The sequence below is a fragment of the Mastigoproctus giganteus genome, chromosome 8 (genome assembly GCF_048544385.1).
Source record: "Mastigoproctus giganteus isolate SK-2022 chromosome 8, ASM4854438v1, whole genome shotgun sequence".
NCBI lineage: Eukaryota > Metazoa > Arthropoda > Arachnida > Uropygi > Thelyphonidae > Mastigoproctus > Mastigoproctus giganteus.
Window position 1 is genome coordinate 170987473 of NC_143582.1, and position 21905 is coordinate 171009377.

The window sequence follows — 21905 nt, forward strand, 5'->3', positions numbered from 1 at the left end:
TACATCTATTCTGCAGCCAACCCTTTTAAGGATGCCATCAGCATTTTAGTTTAATCAATCCATTTGAAGCTGATGCCTCTGTAGCCAGGTGGGAAGGAGCAGCAGTGCGTAGCACACGATTTTTGATTAGACAGGGGTTTGAACCGGTCACCGCCAAATACGGAGGATGCGGAAAGGTCAGGGAATGACCACCGCACTTCCCGGAGCAATATGGCCTTAGTTGCTAATGCTCCTAAAAACCAAATAACAAACAAACATTTGAAGCCTTGAACACCCAAATTGAGTCTCCTTGCCAGTGCTAGTTTCTAAATATTGCAGTTTGCAGAACTGCAGTCTTTCATAGTAAGAGTACCCTTTTGTGCCTAGACTAATCTGGTTGCTCTTTTCTGCATTTGTTAAAAGAGATCCATATACTTCTTAAAGTGAGGCTTTCAGACTGTGTGCAGTACTCAAGATGTGGCCTAACCATTTCCTAATATAAAGAGATAATCACTTCCTTGACCATGCTGGAAAAATATATATCATTGACCTAACTTCACAAGCTGTTCTAGCAACCTGTCTGCTCCATTCAGTAAACTTCATGTCAGACTGTATCATGTCCTAGATCTTTTGTTCTCCACCACCACCTCGAGTGTGGTACCACCTAATTTGTATGTTATTTTGAGTTTACTGCGCTGCCCTTGCATTTTTCCATGTTAAGCCTTAATTGCTACTTCTCAACTCACCTGTATAATTTCCCTTGGTCTTTTTGCAGCAGTACACCTTGATTCTTGTCATTAACTGCCCTGCCAATCTGTGTCATCTGTAAACTTAGACAGATATTTGATTGCTTATCTCTGTTTGTATTTAAAACCAACCAAATTCATTTGTGTGTTACAAAAATTATTTATAGTTTTCAGTCATTTTATCTGTCATCTAATGTTTATTATGTGTATGTATGATGTGTGCAATTTTCTCTTAATGTAATTCTAATTTAACTTATTATTGAACTTTTCTCTCTGAATAGTTGCTTACATAACAGAAGGTTATCTTCTCTCAGTTTTCTGAATGTCAGAATATAGCCACGTACGAGTTGGGAAGTTGAAACTGAAGGGAGTAAAATCAAAGTAAGTGAATCATTTCAGTCATTGTTAATGTTTTTTTTTTTTGTATACTGAAATAAAAATTTACATTAAATTCAAATCATTCACCAAAGTGTTTAGTTTATGTAGGTAACTGTAGGTATATTCTCTGGATGATGTGTTGGCCCACTTTTTGAAAAAAATTAAGGATTTTGTCTAATTGTGAAGCATTAGCATTAGTAGGGGCATATGATGCAAGAAAGCAAGCTTATGCAGCATCAGCCAAAAACAAAAAAAAAAAAAAAAAACGAAAAACCCACTTCCACTTCAGCCTTCTGTTTGTTCGAAATACCTGTCCAGCTGAGCCTTAAATTTATTTAGGCTATCAACTTCCATGACAAGGGATGGAAGTCTGTTCCACCAACCAACTACCCACTGGCTAAAGGCAAATTTCCTCACGTCTATCCTACATCTGTCTTTCCTCAATTTGTATTTATGCCCTCTCAGGTGATTCTGAGCAAGAGGAAGAATCCCATTAGCATTGATCATGCTCAAACCATTCAAGGCTTTATACACTTCTATCAGATCACTTCGCTGCTGCCTAGTCTCCAGACACTGTAATTTGCAAAACTTAAGCCTTTCTTTGTAAGAGTACTCCTTTGTTCCATTCACTAATCTTGTTGCCCTTCTCTGTACTCGTTCCAGCAGCTCTATATCCTTCTTGAAATGAGGCCTCCAAACCTGTATACAGTACTCAAGATGTGGCCTGACCATTGCCTTATACAAGGGAATAATCACCACTTTATCCCTACTAGAAAAATTCCAGTATATCATTGACAAGACACCATGAGCTACTCTTGCAGCCTGTCTGCACTGCTCAGAGAACTTCATATCTGCCTGCACAATTACCCCTGGATCCTTTTCATTTTCTACCACTGTCAGTGTAGGAACACAGAGTTGATACGTTGCTCTGGGGTTGCTCTGTCCCATATGTAGTACTTTACATTTGTCAATGTTAAACTTCATTTGCCACCTTTCAGCCCATCTGCTCAACCTTTCCAGAGCCTGTTGCATCAGCATAGTGTCAGTAGTGTCCTTGACAACCCTGCCAACCTTTGTATCGTCTGCAAACTTGGACATTAAGCTTGATATACCATCATCAATATCATTTATAAATACAGAAAACAATAATGGACCCAACAGTAAACCCTGAGGGACTCCACTAATAACATTAGTCCACGATGAGCAGTGTCCTTTGATTACCACTCTGTCTTCTCCCCCTCAACCGCCCCTTTATCCATAGCAGCAATTTGCCTCCAATGCCACACTGCTCCAATTTGTGCAGCAGTCTTCCATGTGCAACAGTATCAAAAGCCTTTCTAAGATTCAAGTATATAATATCAAAGTTATTCCCTGCATCCAGTTCTTTTGTGACTGTGTCATAGTATCCAATCAAATTGGTCAGGCAAGACTTCCCCTTAACAAAACCATGCTGTGTCCAAGCTATAACTGAAGTCTTGTGTAGATTATCGTGCAGTGCTTCTTTAACCAGTGCCTCCATTAATTTTCCGGGAACAGAAGTTAAACTCACAGGTCTATAATTACTTGTGTCAGCCTTTGATCCTCCTTTGTGAATTGGGGTCACATTTGCACATTTCCAGTCGTCCATGGGTACCTCCCCTGAGTCCAAGGAAGCTCTCATAATTATGGCTAAGGGTTTGCTTACTTCCTTTGCTGCCTCCTTTAATATAACTGGATAGATCCCATCCACCCCAGGTGCCTTTCTTGTGTTTATCTTCAACAATTTCTCCTCCACTTTACTCTCAGTTATTACAAGATTCTCTAGCTTACTGCCAGAGTTGAATACACCTCTGGCATTCCCCTTGCTGAATAACTCCTCATGTGTGAATGTCGATGCAAAATATTCATTTAGTTTGTTAGCTACCTGAGCAGGATCATCAACAGTTGACCCATCGATATCAAGGGGACTAATCTGATTCATCCCCTTCCTTTTAGAGTTTACATAAGTAAAGAATTCTTTGCTGTTTTTCTTTGCATCCTTTGCCAAAGATTTCTCGTAATCTGCCTTTGTCTGCCTAACCTCCTTTGTAAAACTTGGTTAGGATCAACAAGTATCTATCATAGGCTTCTGTGTCACGTGTTAATTTATATGTATCCCGTGCATTTATCTTCTCTGTCATATGTCTCATTAGTTCATCTGACATCCATTTATGCCTAAACCTTGAATAATATTTCTAAGTTGGTATGTAAAGCCTAGTAGCTTCCAAGATAAGTTCTTTGAATGCTTCCCATTTTGAATTTGCTGTTGGTAACATCTTCAGTTGGTCCCACTGTATAGAATTTAAATACTGTCTCAGACCATCGTAGTCGCCTTTACGAAAGCAATAACCCTTCCCTTTACCCCCGATGGTAGTTACCTCTTTGAGTAAATCCCACTTCAGCACTGTGATCACTGCCACCTAGTGGTTCCTTTATCTGCAGATTCTTAATGCATGAAGAATCACTACTGATATCAAATCTAGAGTATTACTCCCTCTAGTTTCCTCCCGAACATGCTGATGTAGAAACAATCATCCAATAAATCCACAAGCATTGTTAGTGTGTGAGTGACCAACCCACAAATTCCAGTCAATATCTGGGAAATTAAAATCCCCCATAATAAGACACTCTATCTACTGGTCCACTCTATTTCCCTGTACAGTTTCTTATTATACTCATCAGAGTCATTAGGCCTATAGCACACTCCTACTCAATTTTGATCTCCCAATGCTTATGTCACACCAAACTGACTCGACACTGCACTGTACAGCGATGTCGACTGGCTTCACTTCCTTGGATTTTATGTGTTTTTTAACTAATAGCATAACCCCATCTCAGTTCCTTTCCTGTCTATCCTTTCTGTTGACTTTGTACTCCCCTAATTCCAGTTCTGCATTCCTTATATCTGTGTGACACCACGTCTCTGTTATCCCAGCAATATCTGCCTTTGATGCTTTGAGCATACCTCAAATTCATCAAATTTATTTACCAAACTCCTAGCATTAGTGTACATGCAAGTATACATGCACCTGTTCCTATTCTCAGCTACCCTAACACAACCCATGTGTTTATTTGTACCGCAATGACTCCCAGCAGTGTCTGAAATATCCTGCATCTTGTTTTTCAGGCTTCTGCTCATTCCAATAGAAACAGTGCAAGAATCACTTTCACCTCTTCCAGTGGCTACCTAACACTGCTTCGATAGCATCAGCAAATATTCTTGCCCCCTTTCTATTTAAGTGAATCCCATCCCTGTAGAAGCAGTCTCTCCTGTTAACAAGTACAGTCCAGCATTATTATAATAATTCCTCCATTGTTATAATAATTATTATTTTTTTGGCAAAAAATAATTGCCAAAAATTGAAAAAACAGTCTAATATTAGTATTAGCTAAAAAAGTGCAAGGAAGCTACAGGCTTTTCAGGCACCAGCCAAAAAAAAAAAAAAAAAATTAAGTAACAAATAAGAAACAGCAAATTATGCACATTGCATTAGTAGAGGCATATGATGCAAGAAAGAAAGTTTATGTAGCATCAGCCAAAAAAAAAAAAAAAAAAAAAAAAACACTCCCATTTCACCCCTCCTTTCGTCTGTCCAGCTCAGCCTTAAATTCCACCTGTTCCACCAATCAGCTACCCACTGGCTAAAGCCAAATTTCTGCACATCTATTCTAGAACTGTCTTTCCTCAGTTTGAATTTATGCCCTCTCAGGTGATTATTCTGAGCAAGAGGAAGAATCCCATCAGCATTGAGCATTCTCAAACCATTTATGGCTTTATACACCTCAATCAGATCACCTCGCAGGTGCCTAGTCTCTAGACACTGTAATTTGCAAAACTTAATCCTTTCTTCATAAGAGCAACCCTTTGTTCCATTCACTAATCTTGTTGCCCTTCTCTGTACTTGTTCCAACAGCTCTACCTCCTTCTTAAAATGAAGCCTCCAGACCTGTATACAGTACTCAAGATGTGGCCTGACCATTGCCTTATACAAGGGGATAATCACCTCCTTATCCCTGCTAGAAAAATTCCTGTAAATCATTGACAAGACACCATGAGCTACTCTTGCAGACTGTGTGCACTGCTCAGAAAACTTCATATCTGTCTGCACAATTACCCCCAGACCCTTTTCATTCTCCACCACTGTCAGTGTAGTACCACAGAGTTGATACGTTACTCTGGGGTTACTGCTTCCCATATGTAGTACTTTACATTTGTCAATGTTAAACTTCATTTGCCACCTCTCAGCCTATCTGTTCAACTTTTCTAGATCTTGTTGCAGCAGCATACTGTCGCCTTTACGAAAGCAAAAACCCTTCCCTTTGGTTTCCCCTGATGGTAGTTACTTCTTTGAGTAAATCCCATTTGAGCACACTGTGATCACTGCAATCTAGTGGTTCCTTTATCTGCAGATTCTTAATGCATGAAGAATCACTACTGATAATCCGATCAAGAGTATTACTCCCTCTAGTTGCCTCCCGAACATGCTGATGTAAAAAACAATCATCCAATAAATCCACAAAATCCTTGTTAGTGTGTGAGTGGCCAACCCACAAATTCCAGTCGATATCTGGGAAATTAAAATCACCCATAATAACTCTCTGATTTACTGGTCTACTCTATTTCCCTGTACAGTTTTTTTATTACACTCATCAGAGTCATTACGTCAACACACTCCTACTCTCAATTTTGATCTCCCTGTGCTTATGTCACACCAAACTGACTCCACACTGCACTGTCCAGCAATGGCGACTGGCTGCACTTCCTTAGATTTTGTGTTTCTTAACTAATAGTATAACTCCCTCCTCCCTTCCTTTCCTCTCTATCCTTCCTATACACATTGTATTCCCCAAATTCCAGTTCTGTATTTCTTATATCTAGGTGACCCCACGTGTCTGATATCCCAACAATATCGCCTTTGATGTTTTGACCAACACCTGAAATTAATCAATTTTATTTACCAAATTCCTAGCATTGGTGTATATGAAAGTATACATGCACCTGTTCCTATTCTTAGCTACCCTAACACAACCCATGTGTTTACTTGTACTGCAATGACTCCCAGCAGTCTCTGAAATATCCTGCATCTTGTTTTCCAAGCTGCTGCTCATTCCAATAGAAGCAGTGCAAGAATCACTTTCACCTCTGCCGGTGGCTACTGTTAATCTATTAGCCCTTGTATCCCCCCCGAGCTTGCAGTTTTCCGACCCACCTAACACTGCCTCAATAGCATCAGCAAATATTCTTGCACCCTTTCTATTTAAGTGCATACCATCCCTGTAGAAGCAGTCTCTTCTGTTAACAAGTACAGACCAGGCTGAAAAAAATTCTACCCCAGGCTGAAAAAAATTCTACCCCAGGCTGAAAAAAATTCTACCCCTTGAGCCTTGCACAATCTTTCCAGGGCCGAATTGATTGACTAGGCTCTCATTCTATCTCCCTCCTGTTGTGTCTGGACAGAATTGCAGACACTTTCAAATTCAACCCTAATTCACAGCTTTTTTTTTCAACAGTGACCTTTACTTGTTAAATGATTCCGCTAGTCTCCTACTCTTAATATCATTAGCGCCAGCGTGTACAACAATATCACCTTTTGTGCCCTTAAAAGATGATATCTGCTCTACAACATCATCAACCTTTGCCCCCTGGCAGACATATCCTGTTCCACCTATCCCTTTTACACACTATATTCCCCATTTCTCTGACAATAGTCACCAACAGCTACTAGTTCCTGTGGGATCAGTGCATTCTGCCTTAGGGGTTGCCGCTGTGTTGCTCGATGATCAAGTGCAAGCTCTGGCATTGATGTGGGCATCTGGAAGCTTGATGGTTCCTTCATTTAGATCCTTTGAGGACATCCACCCTGTCATTCAAGCTCTCATATAGGCCCACCTCTCCTTACATTGCGCACACACATAAAGACATTCCCCTTGGCAGTATCATGTCTCATACCTGATTGCTCCACAAACATCAAACAAGCAGTACATTTTAAAAGGCTGTGATTCAGAGGGCCATTATCTCCCTCAATTCTCCCCTGAGCCACAGCACTCCCATTAGCATGAGCCTTTTGCTTTGCTGCTCTGGTTTTCAGACCAGAGCAGCAAAGCAACACTTCTTCCTCATGAAGATAATTATTCAGTTGCCCTTTGAATTTCTTCTAACTGTCAGCCTCAACTACCAGTATAGGCAACTTGTTCCAGTAATTGATGATTTGTCGTTTAAAAGAAAACTTCCTACAGTCTAGTCTAAACTCAGGCTTAATGTCCAAATTTGTAGATGACAGTATACTACTGCAACAGGATCTAGAAAAGTTGTGTAGATGATCTGGTGGTAACCGAAGTTTAACATTGACAAGTGTGCAAAATATTACATGTAGGTAGCAACAACGCCATAATTAACATACGAACTGTGTGGTACTACACTCAGGGTAGTGGAGAAAGAAAAGGACCAAGGAGTATTTGTGCAGTCAGATATGAAGTTTCTGATCAGTGCAGACAGGCTGCCACAGCAGCTCATGGAGTCTTGTAAATGATATACAGAAATTTTGCTAGCAGGAATAAGGAGATGATAATCTCTTTGTATAAGGCAGTTGTCAGGCTACACCTTGAGTACTGCATACTGGTCTGGTGGCTTCATTTTAAGAAGAATGTAGAGCTGCTGGATCTAGTGCAGAGAAGGGCAATGAGATTGGTGAGGGGAATAAAGGGTTGCTCTTACCAAGAAAGGCTTAATTTCTGCAAATTGCAGCATCTGGATATTAAGCACCTGCATAGTGACCTGATTGAGGTGTATAAGGCTTTGAATGGTTTAAGCAAGCTTAGTGCTGATGGGATTATTCCTATGGCTCAGCTTAGGCACCTGGGGGGGCATAACTTCAAATTGAGAAAAGACAGTTGTAGAATAGATGTGCAGAAATTTGCCTTTAGCCAATGGGTGGTTGATTGCTGGAACAAACTTCCATTGGTCGTGGAGGTTGATTAGTTAAGTAAATTCAAGGAAGAACTGGACAAACTTTTGGAGCGAATGAATGGGTGAAATGGGAAGTTTTTTTTTTTTTTTTTTTGTCTGATGCTGTATAAGCTTGCTTTCTTGCATCATATTCCTCTACTAAAGCTAATGCTAAAATCTCTTCCTTTGTAATTTTAATTTATGGTCCATAGTTCTGGAATTCTTTATGAAAATACTCATTCATTTTACTAATTACTAAGCCCCCCCCCCCAAACCTCAATGAGGTTCCTCCTGAGGTGCCTGGTTGCCAAGCTCTGTAACCCAGATAATTCGAGTCTTTCTTCGTACGGTGGCCTTCAGCTGATCTCACCATGTGAATTGCCCATCTTTGGACACTTTCAAGAAGCTAAATGACTTTTTTCAATCGAAGTCTCCATGCTTGGACACAGTATTCCAAATGTAGTCTTACAGTTGCCTTATACAGTGGGATTATGACCTCCCTCTCTCTCTACAGGATAATGTTTGATAAATCATCCATGGGACATGGGCTTTCCTGGCCACCTGTTTAGGCTGTTCAAAAAAATTCATATCTGCCCATATTGTTTCCAAATCCCTTTCTTCCTCTACTGTTTTTAATTCAATTCTAGAAAATGTATAATTTACTTTTGGACATAGCTGTCACTTTTCTGAGCATTTTTAAAACTTGTTCGAGGCACTATAGCCATAGCAGCTGATGTACTAGTAAACAACCATACCAACCACCTTACCAAAGATGTGCTGCTTGGCATTGATCATTAACAACTCTACCAATCTCTACGTCATCTGCAATTTTGACATGACTTTTATCCTCTTTGTTGATGTTGTTGTTTATGAAAATGAGAAACAACAGTGGTCCAAGAACCAGTCTTAGGGACCCCACTTCTGACATTACATCAAGCTGAAGAATATCCATTGATAACAATCCTCTGGCTTCTGCCCTGCAGCCCCCCTGCAATCCATCTTAGAATCTTTCCAGTAATTCCAACATCTTTCAGCTTATACAGTAATCTTTCATGAAGGATTGAGTCAAATATATATCAGAATTGTTCCTACATCCACGAGTAACTGTGTTAAAATAGCTTACTAGGTTAGTTAAATATGATTTTCCCTTATCGAAACCATGATAGAAATGGCATTCTGAAGAACTGAATGCTATTTCTATCTGAAAGTCTCTGAATTGCACTCTTAATTGACTAAGTTATTGTTGTGCCACTGGAGAATTACTTGGAGATCATTGTTTAAGAAATTGGTAGTGGATATTCTAGAAATTGAAATGTTTGTGCATGGCAAGGTTTCTCAAACTGGAAGGTGGAATGCAATGTGCTATCATCAGCAAACCTATGGATAGGATTTCTGGTCAGTGTAAGAAGTTCATTATTATACAGGAGGAAAAGAGTGGGAGAAAGAACTGAACCCTGGGGAATACCTCCATTAGTCGAGAAGTTAGAAAACATAGATCCCATCTACTATGAAAAAAAGCTCTGAATTAGGGTTGAATTTGAAAGTGTCTGCAATTCTGGCCAGACACGATAGGAGGAAATAAATGATAAGAGCCTTGTAGATCAGTTCGGCCCTGGAGAGATTGTGCGAGGCTCAAGGGGTAGAATTTTTTTTCAGCCTGGTCTGTGCTTGTTAACAGGAGAGACTGCTTCTACAGGGATGGGATACACTTAAATAGAAAGGATGCAAGAATATTTGCTGATGCTATCGAGACATTACTAAGTGGGTTGGAAAACTGCTAGCTTGGGGGGGGGGGATACAAGGACTAATAAATTAACAGTAGCCACTGGAAGAGGTGAAAGTGATTCTTATACTGCTTCTATTGGAATGAGCAGCAGCCTGGAAAACAAGATGCAGGGTATTTCAAAGACTGCTGGGAGTCATTGTGGTACAAGTAAACACATGAGTTGTGTTAGGGTAGCTAAGAATAGGAACAGGTGCATGTATACTTGCGTATACACCAATGCTAGGAGTTTGGTAAATAAATTTGAGGTATTGCTCAAAACATCAAAGGCAGATATTGTTGGGATATCAGAGACGTGGGGTCACACAGATATAAGGAATGCAGAACTGGAATTTGGGAAATACAATGTGTACAGGAAGGATAGACAGGAAAGGAAGGGATGAGGGGGTTATGCTATTAGTTAAGAAACACATAAAATCTAAGGAAGCGCAGCCAGTCGACATTGCTGGACAGTGCAGTGGGGAGTCAGTTTGGTGTGACATAAGCACTGGGAGATCAAAATTGAGAGTAGGAGTGTGTTATAGGCCTAATGACTCTGATGAGTATAATAAGAAACTGTACAGGGAAATAGAGTGGACCAGTAGATAGTCTTATTATGGGGGATTTTAATTTCCCAGATATATTGACTGGAATTTGTGGGTTGGTCACTCACACACTAGTAAGGCTTTGTGGATTTATTGGATGATTGTTTTTTACATCAGCATGTTCGGGAGGCAACTAAAGGGAGGGAGTAATACTCTTGATCTGATTATCAGTAGTGATTCTTCATGTATTAAGAATCTGCAGATAAAGGAACCACTAGGTGGCAGAGATCAAAGTGTGCTGAAGTGGGATTTACTCAAAGAGGTAACTACTATCAGTGGTAAGGGGAAGGGTTTTGCTTTCGTAAAGGTGACTACTGTGGTCTGAGACAGTATTTAAATTCTATATGGTGTGACCAACTGATGATGTTACAAACAGCAAATTCAAAATGGGAGGCATTCAAAGAATTTATCTTGGAAGCTACTAGGCTTTACATACCAACTAAGAAATATTGTTCAAGGTTTAGGCCTAAATGGATGTCAGATGAACTGATGAGGCATATGGCAGAGAAGAAACATGCATGGGATACATACAAATTAACACATGACACAGAAGCCTATGATAGATACAAGTTGATCTGTAACCAAGTTACAAAGGAGGTTGCCGACCGGGCTAGCCGAGTGGGTAAAGTACCTGCTCGGCAACCCAAAGGTCGCGGGTTCGATTCCCGCCTCGGGCTTGGATCAAAGTACTGCAAAAACCTTGGGAGGTGCAATATGGCCACAGAAGCCGATGCGCCAACAACTACCAAATCAAAAAAAAAAAAAAAAAAGAGGTTAGGCAGGCGAAGGCAGAGTACGAGAAATCTTTGGCAAGAGATGCAAAGAAAAACAGCAAAGAGTTCTTTACCTATGTAAACTCCAGAAGGAAAGGGATGAATCCGATTGGTCCACTGGATATTGATGGTTCAACTGTTGATGATCCTGCTCAGGTGGATAACAAACTAAATGAGTATTTTACATCTACATTCACACATGAGGAGTTATTCAGGGCGGGGAATGGCAGAGGTGAATTAAACTCTGGCAGTGAGCTAGATAATTTTGTAATAACTTAGCGGAAAGTGGAGGGGAAATTGTTGAAGATAAACATAAAAAAGGCTCCCGGGGTGAATGGAATCTATCCAGTTATATTAAAAGAGGCAGCAAAGGAAGAAGCAAACCCTTAGCTATAATTATGAGAGCTTCTTTGGACTCAGGGGAGGTAACCATGGACTGGAGATGTGGAAATTGTGATCCCAATTCACAAAGGAGGATCAAAGAGCGACACAAGTAATTATAGACCTGTGAGTTTAACTTCTGTTCCAGGAAAATTAATGGAGGCACTTGTTTAAGAAGCACTGCAGGATCATCTAGACAAGACTTCAGTTATAGCTTGGACACAGCATGGTTTTGTTAAGAGAAAGTCTTGTCTGACCAATTTGATTGGATACTAATGTGGTCACATGGGAACTGGATGCAGGGAATAACTTTGATATCATATATTTGGATCTTAGAAAGGCTTTTGATACTGTTTCACATGGAAGACTGCTACACAAATTGGAGCAGTGTGGCATTGGAGGCAAATTGCTGCTATGGATAAAGGGGCGGTTGAGGGGGAGAAGACAGAGTGGTAATCAATGGATACTGCTCATCGTGGACTAATGTTATTAGTGGAGTCCCTCAGGGTTCAGTATGGGGTCCATTGTTGTTTTCTATATTTATAAATATTGATGATGGTATATCAAGCTTAATGTCCAAGTTTGCAGACGATACGAAGGTTGGTACGGTTATTAAGGACACTAATGACAGTGAGCTGCTGCAACAGGATCTAGAATAGTTGAGCAGATAGGTAGAGAATGAAAATTACCTGGGGTAATTGTGTGGCAGATATGAAGTTTTCTGAGCAGTGCAGACAATCTTCAAGAGTAGCTCATGGTGTCTTGTCAATGACATACAGGAATTTTTCTAACAGGATTAGGAGATGATTATCCCCTTGTATAAGGCAATGGTCAGGCCACACCTTGAGTACTGTATATAGGTTTGGAGGCCTCATTTTAAGAAGGATGTAGAGCTGTTGGAATGAGTACAGAGAAGGGCAACAAGATTAGTGAATGGAAGAAAGGGTTGCTCTTATGAATAAAGGCTTAAATTTTGCAAATTACAGTGTCTGGAGAATAGGCACCTGCAAGGTGATATGATCGAGGTATATAAAGTCTTGAATGGTTTGAGCATGCTCAATGCTGATGGAATTCTTCCTCTTGCTCAGAATAATCATTTAAGAGGGCATAAATTCAAATTGAGGAAAGACATGTAAAATAGAAGTGTGGGAGTTTGCCTTTAGCCAGCGGGTGGTTGGTTGGTGGAACAGACTTCCATCCTTTGTTGTGGAAGTTGATAGCCTAAATAAATTTAAGGCTGAGCTGGACAGGTACTTGGAACGAATGGAGGGGTGAAATGGGAGTGTTTTTTTTTTTGGCTGATGCTGCATAAGCTTGCTTTCTTGCATCATATACCCCTAATAATGCTAATGCTAACCTGGAGCTTTCTTAGCATCAAGTTTGATCAAAATCCTTCTGATATCTTTTTGATGGAAGACCCGAAGAAGCATTGAATGGAGTTTACTGGGAATGGTGGGAGTGGTTTACTAAGATCATCAAAATGTCAGTTGGAATGAAAATAGGATGCTAGCAGGTCAGTTTTATCTTTGGCTGCAGTGATAATAGAACCATCTGGTTTTGACAGAGGTGGGAATACAGATAGGCAAAAGTTGTTGCCAATAGCTTTATCAAGAGACCAGAATTCTTGACTACCATTTGTGCAGGAAGCAAGTTTTATACTCTTAGCCTGTTTGAAATCTATTATTTGAAATTAATTGACCAATTGCTTTGGTCAATTAATAATTGCTTTACAAATGTTTCAGTGTGGTGTAGCAGAAAATGAAAGTGAAGATTTGAATACAAGCCAGTTTGTGATATGCAACATTGTTATCTTGAACAGCCTTAGTAACTACATTTATTGGAAAATTAAGGGCATATTTTAAGGTGGAATAAAGGATTTTATCCCTACAAGAATAATTTCACTGACATGAGAGAGCACTTTGAGAGGGTGCTCTGGTCACTAAGAGAACAGTCGGTGGATTTTTGCCTGCTGTAGAGGGATAAGTATTTTTAATTTTTACTGTATTCTTTGTTAATTAACATACTACATTGTGTATTAGAGATATTAAATAGGTTGAGTAGCATTTGTTAGCTTCTTATTTTGAATTTAACCAATATTGTTGAACTAGCCGCCATATTGTAGTCAATCAGAAATAGCATAATGTATATATATCTTGAACTGATAGCATAAGGTATAAAGTAAAACTAGATAGCATAATACGAAGCACTGTTTTAGGAATCTGTCAGCTTATTATAGTATTATCAATTAATCAAAAATATTATTAATCTTATTAAATTTCATTGTTAATTAAATTGTATTTAAATGGAAATCGTGACCCAGACTAGAGCTGCCAAGCAAAGATCACAGACTAGCGAGAGTGCTGTGACTCATGAGAAACGAAGGGGGTGATTCTCCAATGCATCGCAGTCTCAAAAAAATATGTGAAATGTTTGCTGACCTTTCTAAAATAGGATATGATCTAACCAAGGAGGATGTCTTTGTGTGTGCTAGGTGTCTAGAGTGTCAAGAAATTAGGTGCCAACTCAGCATTCTGATGGGCATCTATGAGAGCTTGAGGTGTAGGGTAAATGCTCTAAAAAAGAAATTAATGAGGGGCCCCATCAAGCTCTCAGCTGCCCACCTCAATGGCAGAGCTGACACCTGTGCATCAGGCAACACAGAGGCAATCTCTAAGGCAGAATGCACTGGTCCCAAAGGAACTAGTTATTGTTGGTGACTCTATTGTCAGGGAGACAGAGAATATACTATGCAAGAAGGATAGGTGGAACAGGACCAGGTTATGTTCGCCAGAGGCAAAAGTTGATGACGTAGAGCAGATATCTTTTAAGGGCGTAATTGTATACGTTGGAACTAATGACATTAAGAGTAAGAACTGCAGATTTACTCAACAAGTACAGGTCAATGTTGAAAAAAAGTCGCAAGTTAGGGTTGAATGCGAAGGTCTGCATTTCTGCCCAGACACGATAGGAAGGAGTATATGATGAGAGCCTTGTCAATCAATTTGTTTGTTTGTTTGTTATTTGGTTTTTAGGAGCATTAGCAACTAAGGCCATATTGCTCCGGGAAATGCAGTGGCCATTCCCTGACCTTTCCGCATCCTCCGTATTTGGTGGTGACGGGCCCGAACCCCGGTCTAATCAAGAAGCGTGTGCTACGCACTGCTGCTCCTTCCCACCTGGCTACGGAGGTGCCCTCAATCAATTTGGCCCTGGACAGATTGTGCAAGGCTCAAGGGGTAGAATTTTTTTCAGTCTGGTCTGTGTTTGTTGACAGGAGAGAATTTTTTTTTCAGCCTGGTCAGGCCTCACCTAGAGTACTGTGTACAGGTCTGGAGGTCTCATTTTAAGAAAGATGTAGAGTTTCTAGAATGAGTACAAAGATGGGCAAAAAGACAGTGTAGAATAGATGTGTGGAAATTTGCCTTTAGCCAGCAGCTAGTTGATTGGTGTAGCAGACTTCCATCTTTTGTTGTGGAAGTTGATAGCCTAAATAAATTTAAGGCTAAGCTGGACAGGCATTTGGAACGAATGGAGGGATGAAATGGGAGGGTTTTTTTGGCTGATGCTGCATAAGCTTGCTTTCTTGCATCGTATGCCTGTACTAATGCTAATGATCTGAGCAAATGTTGACATCAGGTTTAAAACTGTAATCCAACCAAGGAAAAGAAGAGTAGAAATCTTGCAGATCTCATTTTGCATTCTTGTAATGTAATAACAAGGCTGAGAATGGCCACGAGAGGAAAAACTCCATTGGAGAAGAGACCATCACCAGTTCATGATCTGAGGTGCCTAGAATATCACTCACCTCAACTGTGTATTTGAAAGATTTGTTTGTGAGAAAAAGACAAAGAGTGTTGGCTGTGTTGGTAGGATTGTCTGGTATTGTCCTGTAGGTAAATGAACAATCTGTTTGTTTACCTACCAGAGGTTATGAGTAATTGCAGAAGCCTCGGCATTTCAACCGTCTGGGGGTCTGCGTGACTAGAAAATGGAACCCAGTTGGAGCTGTGAACATTAAAATAATCAAGGAAATTACCTCATTATTAGAAAAGGTGGACTAGAGAAAGCCAAAGATTTCCAAGTGATTAGTGGAGTGGGAGAACGATATAGGCAACAGATGGGGTAGAAATATTTTTAACCAAGAGAAGGGAAGACTGAAAAGAGGAGATTCCAATTTATTATGTATTTCATAGTGAATATTAGAGTGGAAGTTATGCATGTATACCACCTTTGAAGGTGAATAATTAGGACAACTTAGGTGAGCTGTGGTTGAATCACCTGATAATTGGGATTCTGTCAAAAAAGGAAGTGGGCTTGGCAGACTGAAAGTGAAAATGGACATTGTTCAGAATGAAACTGAGGCCATGTATATTTGTGAAATGAACTAGGAAGTATTTGGGAGGTTTAGGTCTTTTCACAGATAAGTTTGTTGTAATAGTTTGATTATTCGTGATGTATTCAGTAGTAAGAAAAGATGGAGAGGACATGCTGTATGAAGTAGTGAAAATATTAGATATGGCATACACACACACAGCCATAATATATCCAGCTCCTTGACATAATGTGGTCTTGACAATGCTCCCTGCATACACACTACTTGGACTCCTCCAGTCACTATCTGGCAGAGTAGAGGCAGCGAGATTATACACTAGCTGATTTGGATGCCTCCTAGAGAGTTACCAATAGGTTTGCAGTTTAGAGCTGTATCCTTGAAATATAAGGAAAGCTGGATCTCTCTGTGATGCTCATCATACTGCATGACAGAAGAGATGGGGGATTGCTTTAGCTTTGTGCTGGAGACTAAACAAGGCTTTCACCACCTCATCTCCATTAAGCAAAGTGGTGGTTTCACTGGTTGATGAGAGTCATCTACCACCTAGTATTGCCTGGTAGCACAGTGTTGCATGGATGTCACAGCTTACCTCGATCCCAGCTTACGTTGGTTCACACCAGGTTGGTCAATTCCAGTATACAGTCAGTCCTCATATAACATGTGTTTACACTACACGAATTCGATCATACACCAGTTATAAATAGGGGAACGATATCTTATATAACACGAACTGAATTAGCTTACGCACGATTCGCCTTTGTGTTTACAAGAAATGGCAGTCGAACGCGGAATCACCCCAACTGAACACAACACGATAGCAATAAAGAGAAGATTCTGAAAATGTATTTGTGTTTTATATCAGTGAAGGGGAAACACATTTCACCATAATAACGTAAAAACCAACACAATTCCAGCTATCGGTAAAATCACAAATGCAATTATATCGAGTTTACTACCAGTTTATAACAGATTCCACTAGCAGAAATGCAACTGGAAATTGTTTTATGGTAGTAACCCCTAGAAATGTGCTTTAGTAAAATGTGAGGTATTAATAGTGTATCTCTGCCTTTACGGTGTTTATTCAGTTGCTACACACGCGCAGCTTTGTTTATGTGTATCAAGCATGCCTCCTCGTTTTGTAATTGTGCTTTATTCCCTAAAAATGAGTAAAATACTTAAAAGGTGTGAAAAGGAAGCGTCCTGGTGAAGACACTGCAGATTCAGAGAGAAAAAGAAAAGCAATATCAATAAACAGAGGCGGACGGGTCAAAAAATCTTACCCGGGAAAATTTATAGTGTCCTCATACTATGATGGTTTATAGCCAAAATTACACTGGCCTCCGGGCCACTGGGGTTTCCCAGGTCGGCTTATGGCCAGTCCGCCTCTGTTGATAGAGAAAAAAATATGAAATTGTGAAAGCTTTGATCTAAATGAAAGACCATGTGATATTGCACTTGCTACTGAGCTAAATGAGGCAACCCTGAGAATTACAAAGAATGCAGAGAAAATAAAAACAACTTTCATAGCAGGAACAACTCAAAGTGTAATTAAGATAAAAAGAATTGGAAGAGATGGAACGGCTGTCATCTGTTTGGATAGAGAATTAAACAAAAAACAAGTTTGCTTACAATAGAAGCAAAAGCATTAGCAATATTTTATTACGTAATAGTAGTAATAAAATATGTAAGTATTTTATTACAATTATTTATTGTTTGGTAATGTTTTGGTTACAAATGTGTGTTCAATATTGGGTGGTCGGCACATAACCCTATTTTTCCCATAGGGCCTGTTGTTTATATTGCACGATTTTTCATTGCACGAGGGTTTCTAGGAACACTACAATCGTGCTATACGAGGACTGACTGTATTAGGTTCCACGTTTTAGGACTTGCACATGGCGATTATACCTACAGTTACTATAAGTTCCACTATCATGAAGGTGCAAGCAGATGATTTGGTTGTCATAGATCAACTGGACTTCACTGAAATTTGGTCACCTGAATATCAGTTCCACTGTTGTTTCTTATTCCCAGGTAGCAAGCCCAGCTTCTTGTACCTGAGAGAATGTCTGTGATAGCCTCAAGGACCAGAGGTTGATTCTGAATCTCCACCTTTACGGTTCAGAAACGTGTCCTTCAGTTTAATTTTTGCTCTAGTGATTGCTGTCAACTTACTATTTTAAAATTAAAAGTTTTAACTTTTATTGGATTAATTGTCCCTCTGCATTCATTTTGTAATTAGTGATTCATTAATTAATGATTATAATTAGGGACATTGTGGAGTAAATTGTGCACCAGAAAAAGCACAGTAACACTTGTTAAAGTTCTGTTGAAGTTAGTTTCCATAGGAAATTGTATAAGGCTCACTTTACGACATGGCTGATTGAAATGAAAAGTGTAAACATACAAGTGAAATTATTTAGTGGTACAGTTTGTTTTTGTCATTCCCCCTTCATTAGCCTGAATGCTGGAATTTCCCAGGGTTCTATTCTTCTGTGTACTCTTGTTTTCCTCCCTTATAGATAAATGACCTTATAATGTCCATATTTTTTCTGATGATAGTACACTGCATTCCACCATCTCATTCAACAAAACTTGTTCTGCATAATCAGTTACAGCTTCTTGATACCCACCACCAGTTCCTTAAGTGATCTTCTGTCTGCAGGTAATTCTCTAGTGCATAGAAGAAAACTTAGTTAACTTCTAATCATTCCAAAATTCATTGTTATCTTATTTCATACAGAAAATGTATATGCTCATTTTCAACAACATTCAGATTTCCAGTGAATCATGTCTTTGTGGGGACCCGGACTCATTGCTGTTCTTGACTTGGAAAAGTGTATGAGAAATATCACTTTCTCTGCATCAAAAAAATTTAGGATTTAATAAATGCTTCTCTGGGTTTTTTCCTATCTAATTATTTGATGCCTGCATGGAAATAAAAAATCAGCTCTTCTACTATAATTATCTAGGCTTTCTCTTCTCTCAGTATTACTCTTCTTCTAAATAGCTGCTGTTTTGCCTAAATCCTCCCCACTGGGAAATATGTTGCTCTGACAGTGGGATGATGTTCTTAAAACCTTGGGACAGCATCCCATTCTTGGGACAACATCCCAAGAATGGGATGTTGTCCTTGGGATGTGGGAAATTCTTATTAAATTTCCTCCCTGTTCAAAAGATAGCAGTCATGTTACTTATTTATCTCTCATTTATAAACTCACTCCACTCGTTATTAATGCAGATTTCAGTTTCTACTCATTGTCTTTTCTACAGGTTTTCCCATCGTGACATTGTCTTCGAATTTAGCAAAAATAATTTCGCCTTTTTTTTCCAAACCAGTTAGAATATATGTCTCAACTAGGTAGCATTCATTCTCAGTTTAACTACAAGCTCACCCTACTTATTTTCCCTCATTTATCTCTTCTAATTCTCTTATTTGTAACAACTTCCTTCATAAGTATTTCCTGAAAATTATAGTCTACAGAAATTCAAGTGCAACATCAATCGATGAGTATATTTTGTCTTCTGAATTTTCAGCCTACACAGAGTATTTCAGTACTGTATGCTCCAGTATCTATCTTTCTTGCTTGGGGTTACCATAAAAAAGTATCTTTTAAAAACCAGGATAAAATACAATGTGCGGCTATAATGAAACTGCATGCATAGCCAGGCACTGCCTGTGAAACAAAAGCACATAAATTGACCTTGAACCATTCCCTAGTTGTCTACCAAGTCACGTTCCAACACACTCATTCACTTTGTAGTGAGATAGGTTTACATTACCTTGTATTTTTGCAGTTTGCTGGAAAAATGCATCAAAGAATCAAAAAATGAATAAAATTAGCCTCAAATTTTTAACAAAACTAAAGAAAACACGAACTGAAATTTATGAGTTATATCAAATTTATGGGGAAGACCCAGCATCCTGAGCTGGATATCATTATTCTTCTCTTTCTCAGGAATTTTTTTTTGGCTGGTGCAGCGTAAGCCTCAGGTTTCCTTGCACCATATGCTTCAGGTTTCCTTGCACGTATGGCTAATAATAATAATAAGAGCTCATGTGTTTGAATGGCATAAAAGGTTTTTAGAAGGAAGAGAGAATGTGGAAGATGATGGATGGTCAGGTTGTCTGATATCCATGAAAACTGATGAAATTATGGACCAGGTAAGAATATTAATTAGAAGTATCATCGTTAAGTGTTAGAATGGTTGTATCAGAACTCAATATCAACAAAGAAACAGTTACACAAATTTTAACTGAAAATTTAGGCATGAGAAAAGTGTGTGCCAAGATGGTGCCAAAATTTTTGAATGAAGATCAAAGAATGAGAATACTCCAAGTTTGTGAAGATGTTTCAAAAAAAAATTGAAGATCCAGACTTTCTCAGTACCATAATTACTTGTGATGAAAATTGGCTGTTCCAGTATGACACAGAAACTGAAAGACAGTCAAGGCAATGGAAGATAAAACAGATCCCCGGACAAAAAAAGCAAGAGTGTCCAAATCAAAAGTGGAAACTATGCTTCTTATTTTCTTCAACATTAAAGAAATTATTATGGCTGAAACCAAATCGGACTGTTAATCAAACATACTACATTGAAGTTCTTATAAGGCTGCGTGAAAAAATTTTAAGGAAGAGACCAAAGTTGTGGGAGGATGGATGGATGGATGTTCCTTCAAGACAATGCTCCAGCACACAATGCCCTCTTTGTTTGCCAATTTCTGGCCAAAAAGCAAATTCCTGTGTGTGTGAACATGCACCCTACTCACCAGACCTAGTCCCATGTGACTTTTTTCTCTTCACTAAGCTGAAAAGTGTACTTAAGGGAACCCCCCCCCCTTTTTTAATCCATTAAAGACATTCAGAAAAAAATGACCGAAGTGTTAAAAGGGCTTACAGAAGATGACTTTCGAATGTTTCTGTGCATGGAAGAAATGTATGAAACAGCATGTGGCAATTATTTTGAAGGGGATAACTTGTAAGGTATGAAATATTTCATTATATTTATTTTATTGTAACAGTCTCATTATTTAATAGCCACAATTTGTGGAGATGAATTCTTTATGGCAGTGCTGAATCAGTTTTGATGTAACTATCAAAATGTAATCATCATGTAACATCTGTGTACAACCTGTAACATTGTCTACATTTCTTTCATTGTATCAAAATCAAAAGTGTGTGACTGTAACAAAAATTATTATTGTGGATGAATATTACCAGTGAATATACAACAGATTTCTTAAGTTTTTATGTTTTCTTTGACCTTTATGCACTTTTAAATAGGAATTTTATGGACTGTGTAGGAATTCACAAAAAAAAGGGAAAAATATTTTATCTTATGTGAGAATTGGTAAATGAATGAAGATCAGTAAGTATAAACTATAATTTCTCTTTCATAATGTGTAATGCTCTGAGGTAATTTTGATGTTGACGTGTATGTATGTCTTTAAAAAAAAATTAAGAAAGTTAAAATTTTATTGGGATTATATCTTTGAGAAGAATCCATCAGAATTTACTTAGAATCACATTAAAGTAAGACATGCTGTAATTTTTATTTTTCTTTTACAGCAAGCACAAAAAACAGAAAATTAAGAGCAGGAGGGAGGATAATACTGAGCCTAATGTTGATAAAGATGCACAGTTACATGGTAATAATGACATTTTATATTAATTAATTCTATTGTATGTTGAGTTGACAAGACACTTAATATCAAGGTTCTAGTTGAAATGTAAATTAATATAAAAAAATTCAAATAGAAACTGATCCCAGTTAAAACTATCTACTTATGTTCTTGTTAGTATTATTGGCAGAATGATGCAAAGCTGCAAGCTTATGCAGCATAAAAAGAAAATAATAATTAATGAAATTAAGGCAAAAGTTTTTCAACAATCAATTGGAATAAACTGATTACTGGAATAAAGAAGGCTGAAGGTAAACTCTCTGCTATTATTCTTTTCTCTGCTGCCTTTTGCTTCTTTCAC

General features: G+C 38.7%; 1 protein-coding gene across 4 annotated transcripts in view; it reads left to right on the forward strand.

Annotated features, from left to right (window-relative positions):
• Nucleotides 1-21905, forward strand: part of FRG1 (FSHD region gene 1) — a 164778-nt gene that overhangs the window by 21503 nt on the left and 121370 nt on the right. For all 4 annotated transcript variants that reach the window (XR_016547300.1, XR_016547299.1, XR_016547301.1 and 1 more), the window contains exons 2-3: nucleotides 1007-1106; nucleotides 21492-21571. Coding sequence is in view for 1 of the 4 variants with exons in the window: in XM_090379898.1 (XP_090236024.1) it covers nucleotides 1048-1106; nucleotides 21492-21571 (139 nt within the window). In the remaining 3 variants the exon portion in view is untranslated. The remainder of the gene's footprint in view (nucleotides 1-1006; nucleotides 1107-21491; nucleotides 21572-21905) is intronic.